The 17834-nt window shown below is 43.7% G+C and overlaps 1 protein-coding gene across 12 annotated transcripts in view; it reads right to left on the bottom strand.

Moving 5' to 3' along the window:
- LOC146985436 (transcription factor SOX-6-like) overlaps positions 1-17834 on the bottom strand; it is a 119120-nt gene that overhangs the window by 15786 nt on the left and 85500 nt on the right. For 7 of the 12 annotated variants that reach the window (XM_085778415.1, XM_085778419.1, XM_085778414.1 and 4 more), the window contains 4 exons: positions 16960-17042; positions 9090-9239; positions 5930-6107; positions 2078-2271 (listed from right to left, as the gene is read on the bottom strand). In XM_085778415.1, the coding sequence (XP_085634541.1) occupies positions 2078-2271; positions 5930-6107; positions 9090-9239; positions 16960-17042 (605 nt within the window). The remainder of the gene's footprint in view (positions 1-2077; positions 2272-5929; positions 6108-9089; positions 9240-16959; positions 17043-17834) is intronic. The other 5 variants (XM_085778423.1, XM_085778412.1, XM_085778411.1 and 2 more) reach the window with 3 other exon arrangements.

Genomic DNA, 17834 nt, shown 5'->3' with positions numbered 1-17834 from the left:
TCAAAGTCTCCACCCCTAAAATATTCATGAGCTCTTCTCCTCCTCCTTCCCCTCATCCTTGCAAGGCAACATGGGATCAATTGCGCAGGAGAGTCGGTCTAATCATGTTCCCTATTTTACTGAATGTCTGATCCATGGAATCTGTGATTGGCTGATCAGACTGATTGAAGATGTTTTGGAGGACGGATTTCCCTCTGGATATCAGATCCTGGTACAAAGACCCTGTCTCCTTCTGCCCAAGGGAGAGAGAGACGGGCCGGGGGAAGAGGTGAGACTGGAGGAGGAGGGGGAGGAGGTCTCTTCCCCCAAGAAAAGCCCTTTAATTGGGCTACAACCCTGAGGCCGGGATCCCCCCTCCAGGGCAAGTGGAGAGCTGGACTCCATTATATACACACACATACATACACACGCACACACACATACTGCACAGACTAATGTTAACACTATCTCCTCTCCAAAAAACACCCACTCAGTCTCAGTCAAGGCAGACACACAAACACACTCACACGCCAAAACCATCACTTGTCATTGGCCCAGCTGCTCCCTCTTCAAAGCTGTTGGCTTCTGGGTGGCCATGGAGATGAGAGGAGGAAAGAGAACTTCTCAAGAAGTGCAGCCCGCGCCAAGCAACACCGAATATCATCCATGAATATTCTTCAGGCTCGAGCACGAGCCATGAGCCATGAGCGAAGCAGAAACTTTGAATAGTTTGGCTAGTGAAATACTGGAGTGTGTGTGTGTGTGTGTGTACAAAGGAGTAAGAGAAAATATGAAGTATATCTGACAAGTATATGCTGTATGAGGAAGTGCTCAGGTTTTACTGAAGACAGCAAATGTAAAAAGGTTTTTTGAATTTATAACCTGAGCAGCAACTGTCTATTGTGACATCTGGTTAAATACCTTTATTTTGAAATTTTGCAGCTTCCTTTAAAGGCAAGTACTGTAAATAAAAACCCTGTGTCAGTTTGTGTTGTGAATTATTGCTTCACAATCAAGTTAAAGTACAAAATTATATATTATTACTTAATGTTAAAGGGGAACTATGCAAGTCTGCTTGCTTTTCTGCTGTTTTGGTTACGCTCCTCTCGCCCATGTGCATTTGTTTACAACGAAGCTGGCGAAAAATCAATAAATGGAAAAGATTACGGGCTACGGAGCGCGTTTGTGTCGCAGTGCGTAGAGACGAGAGCTTGGACACCGGGGCGGCGACCGAGTAACTCCGTTGTCACTCGTAACAAGTCACAAGTCATGTAGTTAACGATCACAATTACTCCGGAGCTTTTTAATGAAGGTAAAAATGTAGCAGAGCCACGGGAGAAATCCTGCTTAGTTCCTCTTTAAGTGAGGCATTATTATCACAAAGATATTAAAGGTCCCATATTATATGAGGTGACATTTCCATGTGTTCTTGGATTATAAAGCAGCTCCACTTTCTACAATAATACTGTGATATATCAAAGCTTCAGTCAACAGAGGAATACACACAGCCTGTACTCAGACATGGAGCCCTAACATCAGCCCGCAGGACTTCCTTATATTTATGATGTCACCACTCTCCCAAACCCAACCCACTATCCAAGCTTTGCAGGATTTGGTTTCTTGTGTGTCTTGAGTGTTAACCTGAAACCTGCTATATTTTCATTAGAGCGTTCAGAAGACTGTCAGCCAATCAGGAAAGAGGTTCAAAGAATCCCCTCTTCTGATTGGCTCATTGACCTGTTGTTACTAGAGCTTCAGAGAGAAGCCTTAGAGAAGAGATGGAAAACTACACTGGGATGGTTTTTGATTGATACAAATGATGAGCCTTAACCCTAGTTTTTGTTTGGGTTTTATCTTAATATGCAAAGTTCACAGTAGCTGTTAACTAAAATGAACTTGGTGTGAATGAAATGTCCATGTGGTTCATGTGTGCATGCAGACCCACGAGTGTCTGTATCAGAACTGTTCCTTCACGTGGATGGAAATGCCTTTCAAAGCTGCATGTACTGTCGAGCATGTGATTCTTATAGAAGTCATCAGTGAAGTATGTCTGTGCATCCTGTCATGTCGCCACATGTGACCCGTCTCTGCCTCTAACCTTGTTGCCGTTGTTAAGGGTCATGCCGCTGAGAGCGGACAGCTTGGCCTCCAGACTGTGATGTCCTGACTGCTGCTGCTGGTGGAGCTGCTCCCTCTGGATCTGCTCCCTCATGCTCCTGGCCTCCTGGATGGCCTTCATCACAGCATCCTGGTCCCCAAACAGTGCTGTGGAGTTGAGGCTGGACAGGATGTCTGGGGAGAGGGAGGAAAGCAGAGGATCAGAGGCTCTGCTTCCTCCAAAATGTCAAACAATAAATGGTCAAATATGAACTGTTGTGGTCACATTTCATTGACTAAAAATGCGTAAGAACACAAGATGAGTTCTTTCAGAATCAGCCACTTATCGCAGGTCGACTGACACCATTTCTATCTCGTACATTCCTGTAGAGTCTCAGTGCATTACACCTGTTGAAGCTCAGTGTCCATGGATTTTCAAGTTTGATCTTATTGTGAAGTCGAGAGACAAACAGCCCATTTGTACATATCATACACTGTAAATAAAACACTATTATACAGTAGCAATTCCTTGTTTCAGTTTAACATAGCTGTCACATTTAACTGCTTGAGTTTAATACAGTTTCGTTAGTTTGTTCATTCGTTCATACATTTAGTCCAAAAAATGAGCTTTCCCTCTTTGAAAGACCAGCAGCCGCCACTGGATGGGACAGAGGGAAGACTGCATTTCACTTTACTATGGAATAAAGTCGAAGAGGGAGAATACCCGCACGCTGTCTGCACTAGCAATAAGAGTCAATTTATTAGACTACAATGTTTCGGTCATGGACCTTCTTCAGGTAGATTTTGACAGGGTGGATCAGATTTGACTGAGCACATAAACAACAACTTCAGTTTCTGTTATGATATTCTAATTTTTTGTTGCTAATTTCCTTCCTGACCGAAAGAAAGAAATCTCATTAGTGAAATATTCAAACAATTAAAATTTCTTGCAAGAAATTCAATGTTAATATTTGACCCAGTTTGACCTATGATGAAGACAGGTTGTTTTTTTACTGTTAGCAGGTGGTGGTGATTATCACTTCACCTAAAAACAAGTAGTTATCTGAGTAACACACACTCAGCAGCGCTGTATCTTCAGGGAACATCTGCTGTCAGAATGTGGGCTAGGTGGCTAGTGAACTGACTTCAGTAGATTAAGACAAGTGACAGAGTCAAGTGATGCATTGCTAAGTTTGATGCTAAATTCACAACATTAGATGTGAATGCTAACAATCAGTTTTGAAGGTGGGAGTGAGTGAAAAGCAAATCAGGGTATTCTATGAGGTGACTTGTTCCTTATGAATGCTTCTGCAGTCTTTACAGAACAAGTACTGGAAAATGGATCTTGAAGTGAATGCTGTCACAGATAACCTGTTAGAAAATACAGCATACAGCACAGAGAAATGAAATATCAGTTCAGCATCTGTGCTGTGCTTTTATGCTCCAAGCCTGCAGTTCACAAAGAGTTCATCTGCATATCCGCTTGGTTTTAAATTCTTTCATTTGTCACTTTTAATAAGTCAGAGGTTTTTGACTAAGATGCTTTTTAATCCTTGAAGAACCAAGTTTGCTGCAAATGTACGACTCAAAGCTAATTCAGAAACTCTATCAAGCTTTCAGACGGAGGCATAAGTGCTGAAAACCAAAAGAAACAATGGCCACAAATTCTAAATAAATTCTTCCGACAAAAACATTGAAACATCTGGTCAAAAAATGATTTTTTTTCCCTCTGCGTGGACCCAAATACTGTTCAAGTTGTTTTCTAGGCCCCACTCGTGTCAAAACACAAGCCTCCTCCCTCTTGTTTATGTGCTTTACAGTTTATAAGCTGATGCACATTTGAAGAATAAGAAAAAAGAAAAAAGAAATAAATAAAAGGATGCAAAGTTTCCGTCACCCTCCTCGTTTAATTAGCAGACAAGTAGGAAGCACTGTATGCTTGGGTGGCCGTTAAAATGGGCAAAAATAACTTTGCAGGGAACACAAGCGACGTGTCCTCAAAGCCACTCCAGAGGAGCTGGTGAAATTGTTTTCTGGGGGATATAATGAGAGGGTTTAGATTGGCCTTAATAACAGATAGCAGAGGTAGGGGCATAAAAGGTCTAGCGCGGGCAGACAATGATGTGAGGAAGCTCTTAAAAACCAAATAACGTGTGCTGGGTTTCACTGCTTCCGCTGCTGGGGTTTTCATTGGGGCTAAATACAGGGCTTTGGACTCCTGTAAAACACAAACACACACACACACAAATGCTCACACACAGGTCTCCTCGTGGGATTGAGGTGTCTGCAGTCTATCAGGCGCATGCAACGGCGCTGGGTTTGTCTGTGTGTGGCGGGGAGGAGGGAGGTGTTTGGGTGGGTGATGTTTTTGTTTTTCCGGTCGAGGGGAGGAACGGTTTTTGCTCTGGATGGATGTATAGTACACTACAGATGTGAACAATACAAGTGGCGCATTAAAGTGTGGGACTGTTCGCCGGTGTGCGTGTGTGCGTGAGAGACAGCAGCACGTATGTGTACTGTAGAGTCAAGTACGTCAGTGTTTCCCCTCAGAATTCTGTCTTGGCGTGGTGAAGCAGCGCTTAGACCCTGTGATCCATATTGAACATGTCATTGAAGCCGATGCCATTTAGGCAGAGAAGCGGTGGCGTGGGTGGCCCAATCCTGTATAGTACCCAGTGGTGAAGGAAACACTGGTTGAGTTTAGCTGAGTACTTTTTATTGTCAGAATCACTTCTGAATTTTTTCTTGCGTCCAAGACACTTGTTCCTCGTGACAAAGAAACGTTACTAAATATAAACACAATATAACACCAAACAAACATCAAACAAAATATCACATCAAACAATGCAAAAAACAAAAAAAATCAACAGAATATAACACAAGACAAACATCAGACATGTGACGTGCTATATGTGGCATCAAAATGGCTGCAGTGCCTCCAAGTCCCTACACTAAGCTATTCAGGCCCTACAGTACCAAACCCAACTGATTCAACATTTTAACTGATTGAGGAATAAAAGAGTTCCTCAGTCTATTTAATCTAGCCATAGGGACTCTATATCTCTTTTTGGATGGCAGCAACTGATATTCTACAAATAGAACATGTGTCCAGACAAAATACAAAATATTGTCTGCCAGGGACAGCATTCGTCTAGTGTATGCAGCTCTAAAAATTTGCCTAAAAGTGTTTGTCCTACAGTCTTTGAGCCGATGCTTAGCAGTCGCCCCAGTCGAGCTTTAAGTTGCACTGAGAGACAACTACACCATGCACTGACTCCATACTGCATAACACTAAGAACAATAGTTTGAAAGAACAATATCAGAATAGGCTTACTAGTACCAAAAGACCTTAGTCTCCTAAGAAAATAAATACATTGCTGTATTTTACTACAATGTGACAATGTAACTTTAAACTTTATCTATTTTCTTTTATTTTACTTTTTTATTCTTCTTTGCTCCTGCTTTTAACTCTGTGTTTTTTGTTTTTATTCCGTTTTGTCTTTATGTAAAGCACATTGAGTTGCCTTGGTATGAAATGCGCTATATAAATAAAGATGCCTTGCCTTGCCTTGCCTTACAAATATAATCAATGTGTGCGCTCCATGATAGAGCAGCGTCCACATGGATGCCTAAATATTTGTAGGAAAAGACTTGTTGGATGTTTGTGTTATTGACAGTGACAGGTGTAGGATATGAATTCTCTGGAAGAGCAAAGATGACTTCTTTTGTCTTCTTTGCATTGATAATCAGTGAGTTCTTCTCACACCACTCCACCAGACTACAGTATCTGTATGAGCCTGATGAATACTGGGGTCGTCTGGTGCTCAAGTCCACGTGTGTGTTTGTTACCTACCAAGAGAAGTGTTCCTGCCCATGCTGGGGAGGGGGCTGGGGATGCGGCCCTTGCCCATGCCTGAGGGGCTGGTCTTGTTCCCCGAGAACAGACTGTGCGTCGGGGACGTCGGGGAGTGAAGAGCCTCTGCTGTCTTGGGTCTGGCTGAGAGGTTCAGTGGCTGTGTGGATCCTTCCTCCTGTCAGTGGGACAGATGGAACCGTGCTTAATGGAAATGTACAAGAAATGGATCACCACCGCTTTGTGTACAGTGTGTATGTGGTCGGTGCCACTGAGAATAGAGCAATATTTTTGCTCCATAACATTAGGATGTATGGACAATTATTGCACTTATTGTCTTTTAGACTGTAGAGCTGTATATGTTTTAGCTAATTGAGCAGAATTATTGATTGTGTTGATTTATCTTGTTTTTACTCCTACACTATTCATGACACTGAATGCATTTCAGTATTTTATCCTACTCTCACTAATAGGGACAAGAGTTGAGAATTCAGACCACTTGTACATGAGCATCACATCCGTGGGTGCATGATACACAGTCCTGTTTGGGGTTTCACACTTTGCTACTGACTAACATTTGGTGGCAGTAATAGGCCAAATGTAAGACAATACATGTAACGCATTCAGGATACACACAAGCTGGTAAATGTATGTTTTTCCAAAAGAATTATCAAATGATTCCATAAATTCATCCATGAGTGTGTGTGTGGCAATCACAGTCTGCTTTATGCAAATGTTTTATCCAAATCCACCTGCTGGCTTGAAGATGTCTGTAAAATGATTACTGTCCATTTAACAGTCACATGTCATCTTGAAGATATCTTCAGAGTGATCCATTTATTTAGACTGCACATATGAAATAAAACAAATACATTTACTTATCTCTCTTAATAGGGAGGAAGATACGAAAAAAATGTGCAGGTGAGGTCGGAAACCCAAAAGGCTTATAGCAATGTTTTTCAACCTTGGGGTCGGGACCCCACATGGGGTCGTCTGAAATTCAAATGGGGTCGCCTGAAATGTCTAGTAATTTATATAAAAAATTGCTGATAAAAATATTTTTCTAACCAATTACTGACTTTTTTTTTTTAATTATGATTAATAACACCACACACAATCTTATACAACTATATTCTATACTTTCACTTTCTTGAATATAAATAGAGTTGCAGCATAAATTAAATGCAGCATAAAAATATCTGAGCTGGTGCATCTTGATTGACGACCAAAATCATGCGCAGTCACGTGATCGTGGGGTCGCCAGAAATTTGCCAAAAAAGGTTGGGAACCACTGGCTTATAGCATGACCTCACCTTGACCTAACATATAATTTAAACAAAGTAAATAAATAATATTAACATATTAATATATTAACAATATTATCCTCATCTCCTTTTTATCCATTAACATACTCCAAGTATATTCACCACTATCTCTAAAGTAATACTGATAAAAACCTGTAACTAATAAATACACAACTTCCAGAGAAGCTCTCAGACATCAGCTGAGACAGACATTGTGTCACCGTGATCTGGTGAAAAAGAACAGAACTGATTCTGTCAGAAATAAAAGTGTACTTCACCAAAGTATCACTTGGAGTTTTCTTTTCCCTACCAGACCTTTGCCCTTTAAAAAAAAAAAAAAGACTCCACAGCTAACTTCTGTAAAGAAAAAAAAAAGTGGTAGTGCGCTCCTTTATCTAAACAATGGCAACTTTGTGTGGGTCTTGTCCTCTATTTCTAATCAAAGGTTCATGACCACATTGATCCACATGAGGAATCCCTGGAAAAGGAAAAGCAGTGCCAGGAAGTAAACTGACTCAGGCTCTTGTGTTGGCGACAGTCTCTTAATGAACATGGGGCTAATTTGGAGCTGAGCTTCAGCCGAGGGAGGTGCTGCATGGGAAGGGGGGGGGGATGGAGGGAGGCTCGGCTGTGGGTGGCATGCCAAAGTGGGGGGGGGGGGGGCTGAGCAAGTGCAAGGGTTAGCAGAGGAGGGTGCGCGGGAGGTTTGGAGGAGATTGGAGGGCGAAGCACTACTGTTGGAGTGTGGTGAGCTCTGACGCCGGTCTATTGTGACGCCGGTTGCAGCTGTGCCCCACACACACACACACACACACACACACACACGGTTTCCATTACGGCCTCGCTGTCTAGCAGAGCTGAGGTGTGTTGCTCTCTCCAGCGAATGGGTCTGGGGTCCTGCCAAACAGCAGCCCGCGCCAGTGTCAGTGTGTGTGTGTGTGTATCAGTGTGTAACTTAAAGGGATAGTTCAACATTTTGGCAAATTGGCCCCTATTGGTCCCTATAGTCATAGCAGTAGGTTCGTTACCTTTAATTGTCGGTGCAAGCTATTTTTAGAACGGCGAGCTACGCTACGGAGGCTCCTGGGATTTCTTGGTTTCCCTCATCAAACTTTAGAGATAAATTCATGCAAAACCACTGACATGCTCCCTTCAGGGGCAGTTTTTTAATCAAGCAGTCTCTGCATTTACCTCTAAAACAACTCTGTCTCGTAACGTTGTGTTATTATCTCATAGCGTGGTGAATGTACAGCTCACAACTTGTCCACCAGAGCGTTTTGGAGTTGTTGGATTGTGTATTTGATGAGTTTGATGAGGGAAATCAAGAAATCCCATGAGCCTCCGTAGCGTAGCTCTGAGCAGCTCACGGCTCTGCTCCTCCGTTCTAAATATAGCTTGCACCGACAATTAAAGGTAACGAACCTACTGCTATGACTATAGGGATTATGGCCAACGGGCCAATTTGGCAAAATGTTGGACTATCCCTTTAAATAAGCTGTTTCTAACTGACAGTGGGCAGAGAGCCACGTGTTTCAGAAGCTGACACTGATCATCATCATTGTCCTGCTGCGTTTTCTCACTCTTTCCTCTTATTACCTTCTCTTATTTCAGACACCAGAGACACTTTTTCCTCGATAAGTCTCTCATACATTAATTGCTGGTTGTTTGTTTCTTCAGTGTGGTCAGATCAGATTTTCCCCTTGTTCTGTTGTCTTTGCCCACAGCTTATTAGAACATCACCCCATCACAAATGTGTCCTCCCGGCTTCTCCCTGTCCTGACTCACTGCGACCACCGCTGGGATTCCAAATGAAGCGTTTTACTAAATCATCATCTGCAGCGACGTACAGTACTCACCTTAATCTGAGCAACGGGACTGCATGCTCGCTTCTCGCTCTTCAGGGCGGAGGGGGAGAGTGGATCAGAGGAGTTAGGAGCCTGCGGGAGAGGAGCCATCTTGGCTCCTGGTGAGATCTGCATGCTTGCCAGCTGGGCTGCATACAGCTGCTGCAGAAAAGGAAGAAACCAGCAAAACCGACAGGCTATTAACATTGCTCGCCAGCAGCTAGTCAGTGGCTTTCCTCTTTCATTCTCTCTCCTCTCTTCTTCTATGGGTGTGTGTGTCTAAGCCAAACACACGCAGGACTCATGTGGAAACAGATGTGCGTGTATGTGCGTGCGCACGCACACACCCACACACGCACACACACGCACACACACGCACACACACCTAGATCTGAATTTAACAGGAGTGTCCCACACAAATGCACGATTTGTTTGAGTGTTTTTCAGAGATGCATTCCAGCAAAACATTTTCAGTTTAAATTATCTACAATCCTCTTCTGACAGTTATTCCTTCAGCAGATGCTGGAAGCAGCTTGTGCATCGATTTGCATCTAGAAATAAATCCTGATAATACCTAAAGAAACTTTGTTTGAATCCTCCTTAAGTTTAATTCTGACTATTGACAAAATGGGACATTTAATACTCAGGCCTGCACAAATGTGAGAGTTTACAGTAAGCAAAGAAATAAGCTTCTCAGACAATGTCTGGCTCAGTGCTGCTAACAGTAAAAATCTGGTTTCCTTTTCTCTCCAATCAACAATGTGAACCACAATGGGGAAAAAGCCACATGGGCCTTCTCTTGTTATCTTGGCAACATGATCTTTTTCTTAAATTTTGCCTTTTACAGCCGTGCTGTGATTTTACATGGTCGAATAAAATAAAAATGAAATTTGGCTCAAAAACTCTTGAGACTCATCTTGTCATATGTGGTTATTCCGTGCATTAACAGTTCAGAAAACTGACTTTAATCCAAAATTAGGACAACAGGGTGTTTAAGTAGGTGTCGTCACATTGCAATTACATCTAGGACCCTTGAAAACATTAAAGAAATAATACAAAACTTAGAATAAAAAAAACTTGGAAAGTACAGGCCGTCTGCCTTCAAGGTTGAGACGAGAACATTGAATTTGTAGTGAAAAAAAAAAAAAACTGTACCGATTTTCCATCCAAGGTACTTAACAAAAATCAAAGAGTCAAATACTCAGCCCTCGGCCCAGGGTCTTCTAAATCAAAGCTAACTGGCCAGACAAACCGCTGCCTGAAACCACTGTCAACCCCTGTCTAAATGCATTGGAGTGTGAGTGCTGGAGTTTCAAAGAGCTTGTCCTCAGGAAAACCACCCAGACGTGGCTGGCCTACACTTAAGACCCTCCTCTTTTTCTTTTCTGCTTTCCTACTTTCCTCTCATTTTTCATTACTCTCACCTCATCATACGCTCCCTCCTCCTTCTATGTTTCTGTCTTTCTTTTGTCCTCCTCTCATTTGATCTCCCTCCGACGCTTCCCTTTTTCTTCGGCCTTCAGTTTTTTGTTCCAAAATCATTCTTCACATCTTTTACCCCCATCTCCATTTCCACCTCTGGTCCTGTCTCTCTCCCTCTGTTTTAACGCTCTGCTCCCTTCATCCTAATCGGCCCCCAGTGTTGTGAGATCTGATTTCCCTTTAGTCAAAACTGCAAAGACTCCTGGGACTCGGCGATCCAAAAGCAAAGAGAGTGCAGCAGAGAAAGAGAAGAGAAAGGGAGAGGATAGAGAAGCGTTTCGCTGCAGACACACAAGAGCACCGTCGCCTCACCGCCGAAGCGCCCGGGCTCGGCGGTCGGGGCCAGAGAAATTGGCTGGCCCTCTTTCCACTTCTCTCGGAGCGATATTAAATACAAACAGAAGGGGCCTCGCCGTTGAAACAAAGCCCTGATGTCACGCCGCTTATTTTCCTTGGAAGGCACCAGGAGTGCTCGGGCCAACCCCTGGCGATATGAGATCCCTGTAAGAATGTGCCTTGAATGGCTGGTGGTGAGGCCTCTCGCGTCAATCACGCTGACCGCAGAGTTACTTCTGGTGATGCCTGATATTCTTACGGCTCTGAGGGGAGCGGGGAGCGAGGGGCAGACACACGAGTCTTTGGGGTAAAACACACAGTTAAGCTCTCGCACCCTGTGCCTGCAAAAAAAACACACACATGGTTTTTTTTTTTGTGCATACAGTACACACCCACTGCTATTGTGCTGTTAGGAGCAATACCGAATGGAACTGTTGAACAGACAAAAGCCTGAAATTAAGAGCTTCTCCCTGTTTTTTTTTCTCTCAGTGTTTCTTAAAGACACTGTGAGATTGATTGGTGACTGGGGAGGCCGATGTGCAGCGTAAACAACCCTAACAAGAGCTCCGGCCATTCAGTCAAACCTCAGGGGAAGACAATGCCGCAATTTCCTAAATTACAAATTGACAAAGAGGGCCTTGAACTGCCACTCGGCTGTCTGCTATCTGACTGGCTTTTGGATGTTAATGCTAATGGGTGCTCAAATCCAAATGATAAGTCTGTTATTTCTGATCCTCCTGATCACCCGGCAGTTTCTCTTTTTCTTTTCTCTTTTTTTTTTCAGACAGCCTTGGCCTACTTTGGCGAAGTGCTTAAGAAAGCACAAAGAAGGCGATGTCGTTGTGGTCTAGGTTGTGGACAGCACCGTCTGGACCGGCCTGCCAACAGCCCTCCTCTGTGCTCTGACCGGCCGGTCGGTCCCATTAGGGGCTGACAGGAGAATCCCTTTAACTGCTCTCTGTTAGTGTCAAGCCGCTATCGATCTCAGGAGTGCACAAAACAAATGAGGTTTTGTCTTTTCCAGCAGGTTTGCAGGAGGAGGAGGAGGAGGAGGAGGGGAGGAAGAGGAGGAGGGGAGGAGGAGGGTGAAATAGGTCGACTGCCACTGAGCTGGCCCACACAGAGGATGGAGGGTGAGTGCTGCACTGGGAGGGTTAGTCCATGGAAAAGACTCACAGAGAGGTAGGCTGCATAAAGACAACCATTATCTAATTTCCACTTCTCTGCCATGAAGCAAATGCTTGGTTAAAAAAAAAAAAAAAAAAGAGAACACAACCTGATCGCCCTCCAGAAGAAAACCATTCAGTCTAACTACTGTATGTTGGAAAGTTTGTTCCTCACCTTTGTCTCCAAGCCTCAGACAAGGAGAGAGCAACAGGCTGAAAACAGAGACAGACAAGCAAGGGATGTCTTATGATTTCAACAAGAATGTCTGCTAAGCAACTGTATTTCCCTCGCATTAGCCGGGCACAAAGGGGGCCTTTCTTCAGCAGGAATCCACTGTTTGTGAAGGGGTCTACTCCGAGGCTCTGGAAACAATTGGCCTGATCAAGTTCCCACGCCGATAGCACGACATTTGTTCTATCAAAAACTGTTGGGTCAGTTGAGTCATGCACAATGAGGCAGCTTCTGCCAAATATCTCCGCTTGATTTGATTTTGTTTTCTCCAGCAGATTAAGGCGTGAAACTGAAGAAATGATTGATTCTTGCGGTAAAAGTGGAAGTATTCTATGCAGGTTCATTTTATGTCTCTTGCTAGAGAATGTGCTCTTTCTGCACTGCTGTTTCTGCCTCGACCACCGCTGCCAGCCAGAGTTTGACTGAGTCCTGCAGGGCTCAACGTTCAAAAAAATCTGGAGCAGTCTGGCTGCAACATCTGTCCATCCAGATCTTGCATTAAAAAGGGGGTCTGATAGCAGCTGGCGTGTACTCCACTATAACATGCTGCAGAGTCGATGGCTAATGTAGAACTAACACGGTGTAATTGTGTATTTACACTGCTTTTTTATACTGTACACTAATGCATAGGCCATTGTGAAGTGAAGCATAACTGTGACTAATAAGTAAAAAACACGACAAGATCTGAGTGTGTGCACTGGACGGCCGTGCTGAGACATTACACAGTGGAGCTGACTCACACAAATGCACACTAATTTGCTAAACAAGCAGCAAAGACAAACACACTCTATTGATTATGAATGATGGTTAATGTCTCATTAAAGGTACATTGTGTATGAATTACTCCCATCTAGCGTTGTGGTTGTATATCGCAAGCAACTCAGTCGTATTTTTCATGCTGCATTCACGTGAAATTGGGCAGACGGCAGACGGACGACAGCCGCTGCACGTAACGGCATAAACAAGCCTCTATGTAAACAAGTGGTCCGTCAGCACGAGTCAAAACAATACACGTGACAATATGTTGTCATGGCGATGTGGTATTGTTTACCTGACCCACGTTTTACCGGCTTCTGTGACTAAAATGACATCTGGTTTGTTAGCGACGGCCGACTGCAGGTGAATGCAGCATCAGTGTAACGCTCCATTCCTCCTCACTGCGTTACCACGGTGACTTTTCACAGACGCCACCTCCACCTGAGCCGACAGCTCCGGTGTCTCCGCTGAGTTTCCGTGGTTTCCTACCGTCACGCTGCCACTGAACGTAAAAACATGGAGACACCACATGGCAGCAGCACCGAGCTTACCGTCTCCATGGAGATATGAACGATATGAACGGCTCATTCAGAGCTGAAAGGAACACTTCAGTTTGTTGATGGGGGGGATTACTGATTAATAAAAAACATCCAAATAATCGATTTTCAAGTTACACAATGTCCCTTTAATGCATAAATTTACCTCATCCTATAATATGCACCCCATATTGTCTTATCTGTGTACTTCTGTCTGGTACTATCTTTACACCAGGTAACAACCAGCATGGAGATTATCGAGCCAAGGCCGGAGTTTCCATACAAGATAAAGAAATGACAGGTGAGAGGAAATTCTGTTAGTGAGGCTCTGGGTGAAAAACATCCACTCACACTCATTTTGAGGAAAAAAAACAAAACAAAACAGTTTTTCAATGGTGTCGTTGTCCCTCACCTCCCAAAGGCAGAGCCCGTCGAGACAGCAGAGCCCGAGAGGAGAGAGCGAGAGAGCCACTGTGGCACTACAGCGTAACCGCAGAGGGTACGTGCAGGCCAGAAGGCTGAAGATAGAGCAGTATGTGCAGTAGAGAGAGAAATGTCTCTGTTCTACTCATCACATTTGTTCTGCTTGTTATGTCGGAGTCGTGTCAGTACAGGGTTTCCTGTAGCATTTAGAAGAAATCAATATGAACCAGCAGGAGCGCTACATCACACTGCTCGGAAAAGAATGAATGACTTTTGCTTTGGCAAACACAGAGTAACTAAACTGAGACAATGTGCATCAGGATCACATGTTCACTTATTTGGTAATTAATCAATCCAACATAGGAGAAGTGAAGGCAACTGGCTCAGTTGTGAACTCATTACACCTGAGGGAAACCCTGTAGCTTTCTGTGACTCACACCACAGCTCGCACACACTGCAAGGACACGCTATGAGAGGAGTAACTCATGCAGGGTGAGGAGTCAAGGTGATCACACAGTACAGAGTATTTATTTCTCAGCTGTGCACCATGAAGGTGTTTTTTTAATTGGGCCCAGTGTAATTCTGTATAGCAGGGAGTGCTGCAGGTTCACATCTGAGATGAAGACACAGAAGTCAAAAAGTAAAAGTCCTAACTGGCATCATGATTGCTTTTGGCGTAGATATTAGTGTCAAAACAATGTCCAAACGTGCTGGAAGCCGCCGCCGCCTCCGTCTCGCAAAAATTCCTCAGATAATCGCCCTATTTTTTTTTTTCCTCTCACATAAACACTTCTACCGGCATTCTCTTTCTTTTCCCAGCCGCAATGAGAAGCTTCCTCATTCATTCAGGTTCCTCTCTGCCTCTCTGCCCCCCCCCACGTCTCAGGCTGTGTTTAAATGTGAATGAGTTTGCATCTCCGACATTATTCATCCTCTTACCTCTCACTCACCGCGGAGCTCTTTTGATTATTTCAAAGAGAAGAGTGGAGATAGGCTGCGCTCACACTCCGATCCCCCTCAGCGCAGCATGGCGCTTCACTAAGTCAATAGCGACTAATGAGGGCCTTGATAAGTAAAAACCACAATGCAAATTGAATAAACTGAGATAAGGATTCTTGTAACATCCAGAAGCCATGCTATGGTAACGACTGACATGATGAAGCAACATTGTTTGCTGGTGAAAAAGCTTTTGAGGGCTTTTGTTCTGATAGTAGGTACAGCAGGAGGGGTGACGGGGCTCATGCTGTGAAGTCCCAAAACCACCTCAAGTGACTTAAGATTTTCTTTTCTTTCTCTTTTCTCTTCTCTTTTCCTTTGCAAATACATTCTCTGATAACGATAATGGAAAACTGCCATTCTCAAACCACAGGTGTCAAACAGCAATAAAATATTTGATGAATTGCCCGGGCCAGGTGTTGTGCTGGTGGGGCGGAATTCCTCTGTGATTCATCATAACAGCTTTTGTTTAACACAGCTGACAGGCAGCAGATAGGCAGGCTAGCACGTTAGCGTCAGCCTACAGAGCTTCATCCTTTAACCAACGTGTCATGCTGTTTTATTGAGAGAAGTTAACTCCATTAATATTCATTAAAGGAACAAGCCTGTGATCTGAGCCGATTAGTGCACGCTGGGCCTCCTCCAGCTTCCATTTGCACTCCCCATTCATTTAGCTTTTATGGCTGTTCTGGTGTATTTATGAACATGTATTGCAGCGAGAGTGAGGAAATAACCAATGCTAGCAGGCAACTTTCATTTTTCCCCTCATCTAGTGTTATCATTGTGGCTGAGAGGCTGCGCTTTCCACAGATCTCCTGTCAGTCACACTGCACGTCGCTCCTGTCTTTGAGCTTCTGTTGTTGAAATCAGACCTCCTGGCTTATTTAACTGTGCAGTCATGACGGCTGCTGCTGCTGCTTATGAAAAATACCTAGTTTTTCCTTTTTATCACAACACTGAGGTTTTTTCCAGGTAAAACTCAGACATGTTGAATCATAACAGCCTTGGCCTGCAGATCACAGGCAAAATATAAAAGGTTTCATGCGCTAGGTATACATTCAATTACTATTGTGTTCTCTGAGTTGGCGATGGATAGTTCGTATTAGAAAGTCTTTTATCTTGTAAAAAAAATATATTGCAGTTTATATTCCACTTGAACGCAGGGCAAGGTTAGTGAATAGGGGTTTCATTTAGCCAATGTTTCTTATTTCCTATTTCCTTCCTTATTCTTTACTTCTGTACGGCTGTCTGAGGCTTTGGCCCGCTGGTTACACCCTGAGGATTAGAGCCATAGTAGCTCCTTAGGCTACAAACCCTCACCCTTATAACCGTCTTTGTTCCTGCTGCTGTTCTGAAACTGTGTCTCTGCTGCAGTTGTTTATTTGGTTGTGAAAGCCTCACTTAAGTTATCATCTGAGATCCTGAAGAGGCACTTTGGTTTTGCTTTGCTGGCCTTTGCTCTGACTGTTAAATTAGATGAGCTTTTGTTTTTTCCAACCCGAACACTATGACAACATAACATTTCCTTTCCTTTTGGTTTAACTAAACCACTTTTGGTTTAGGTAGACATCTTTGATAACAAAGGCAGTTTGTGGTTCAGGCATGACTAACTGAAAATGTTTTGCAGAAAACCTAAAAAAGCCACTTATTTCCAGAGTTTTCATGAGTCCAGGTGAAACTCCAGGATTTCTCACACGTGCCAACCAACCTCCACACCCTCACTGCACTGATAAACTTTCTTGTTTTCAACATGCAATCTTTTTTTGGGGACAGGAGGAGGCATGACTCACTCTTCATGTGCAATTTCACTGAAAGGGTCCGTTCACCCCCCAGTTCATCCAAACCAAAGCTTTCAGCGTGACTCTAGCCGTGCAGAAAGCTGCAGTTTGGTTAAGATGCAGTGCTGATTTGCTTGTTTTGGTGAACATCCAGGAGACCAGGTGTTTCAGTCTTACCTGTAGTTGTAATGGGCTGAGTCCAGATGCCGCTGCAGCTGCCATTGTCGATGGAATGAACTGCATGGGGTAATTCTCACCTGCTAAACAAAGAAAACAAGAGATATTGTAAAGAGAGGTGGCAGCAGATTACTGCACAAGAACTAACCTGCTTCTGTTTTGGGGTTTTTTTTTCACCGTTGGCCTCTGTCTGTCTCACTGCGTCTCGCTCTTTGTTGCGCTCATGTTTTTATTCATGTCAAATGAGACATAAAGGGTCATGAGCATTTTTATTCGAAGGTTAATAATGCTCATTGTCAGTACACTTGGGTACTTGAGACCAGAGCAAGCATAGTTCACATCCAGAGCTCCCTCATTGGGATGCACTCATAAATTCATATGAGTCCGGAGCATAACCCCTGCTGTTTGTTCCTAAAAGGCTTTCCATGTCTGCGCCTTTGTTGAAAAACAGGCCGAAGCCAAAGAAGAGTGTATATAATAATGGCTTTTTAATCCTCTGCTTCATTTCTGCCTTTCTTTGCGCTCTCTTGGGAGTGTGTGCTCATGCAACAGGAATAAAAATGGATTATTCTGTACGAAACACAGAGGGTCAGTGCAGTGCAGCGTTACGCGAGCACCTGGAGGAATGCATGGAAGAAAGGAATGTGTGAAGGACAGGAAGAGCGCAAGAAAGCAGGTGGTGCGAGGGATCGTGCAGGAAGATGACTGTGCACTTGAAGTGTATAACATGTGTGTGTAGGTGTGTCTGCATCTGCTTTGTTGTGCCCTGCTGAAACATGCAGCACTCACACCTCCCTTTAAAGGTATGGTTCAACATTTTGGCAAATTGGCCCATTGCCATAATCCCTATAGTCATAGCAGTAGGTTCGTTACCT

The sequence above is a fragment of the Trachurus japonicus genome, chromosome 6 (assembly GCF_045865225.1).
Source record: "Trachurus japonicus isolate A0001 chromosome 6, Traja_1.0".
Classification (NCBI taxonomy): Eukaryota; Metazoa; Chordata; class Actinopteri; order Carangiformes; family Carangidae; genus Trachurus; species Trachurus japonicus.
The sequence above is the reverse complement of the archived record's forward strand: the minus strand, read 5'-3'. Positions and strand labels throughout refer to the sequence as shown.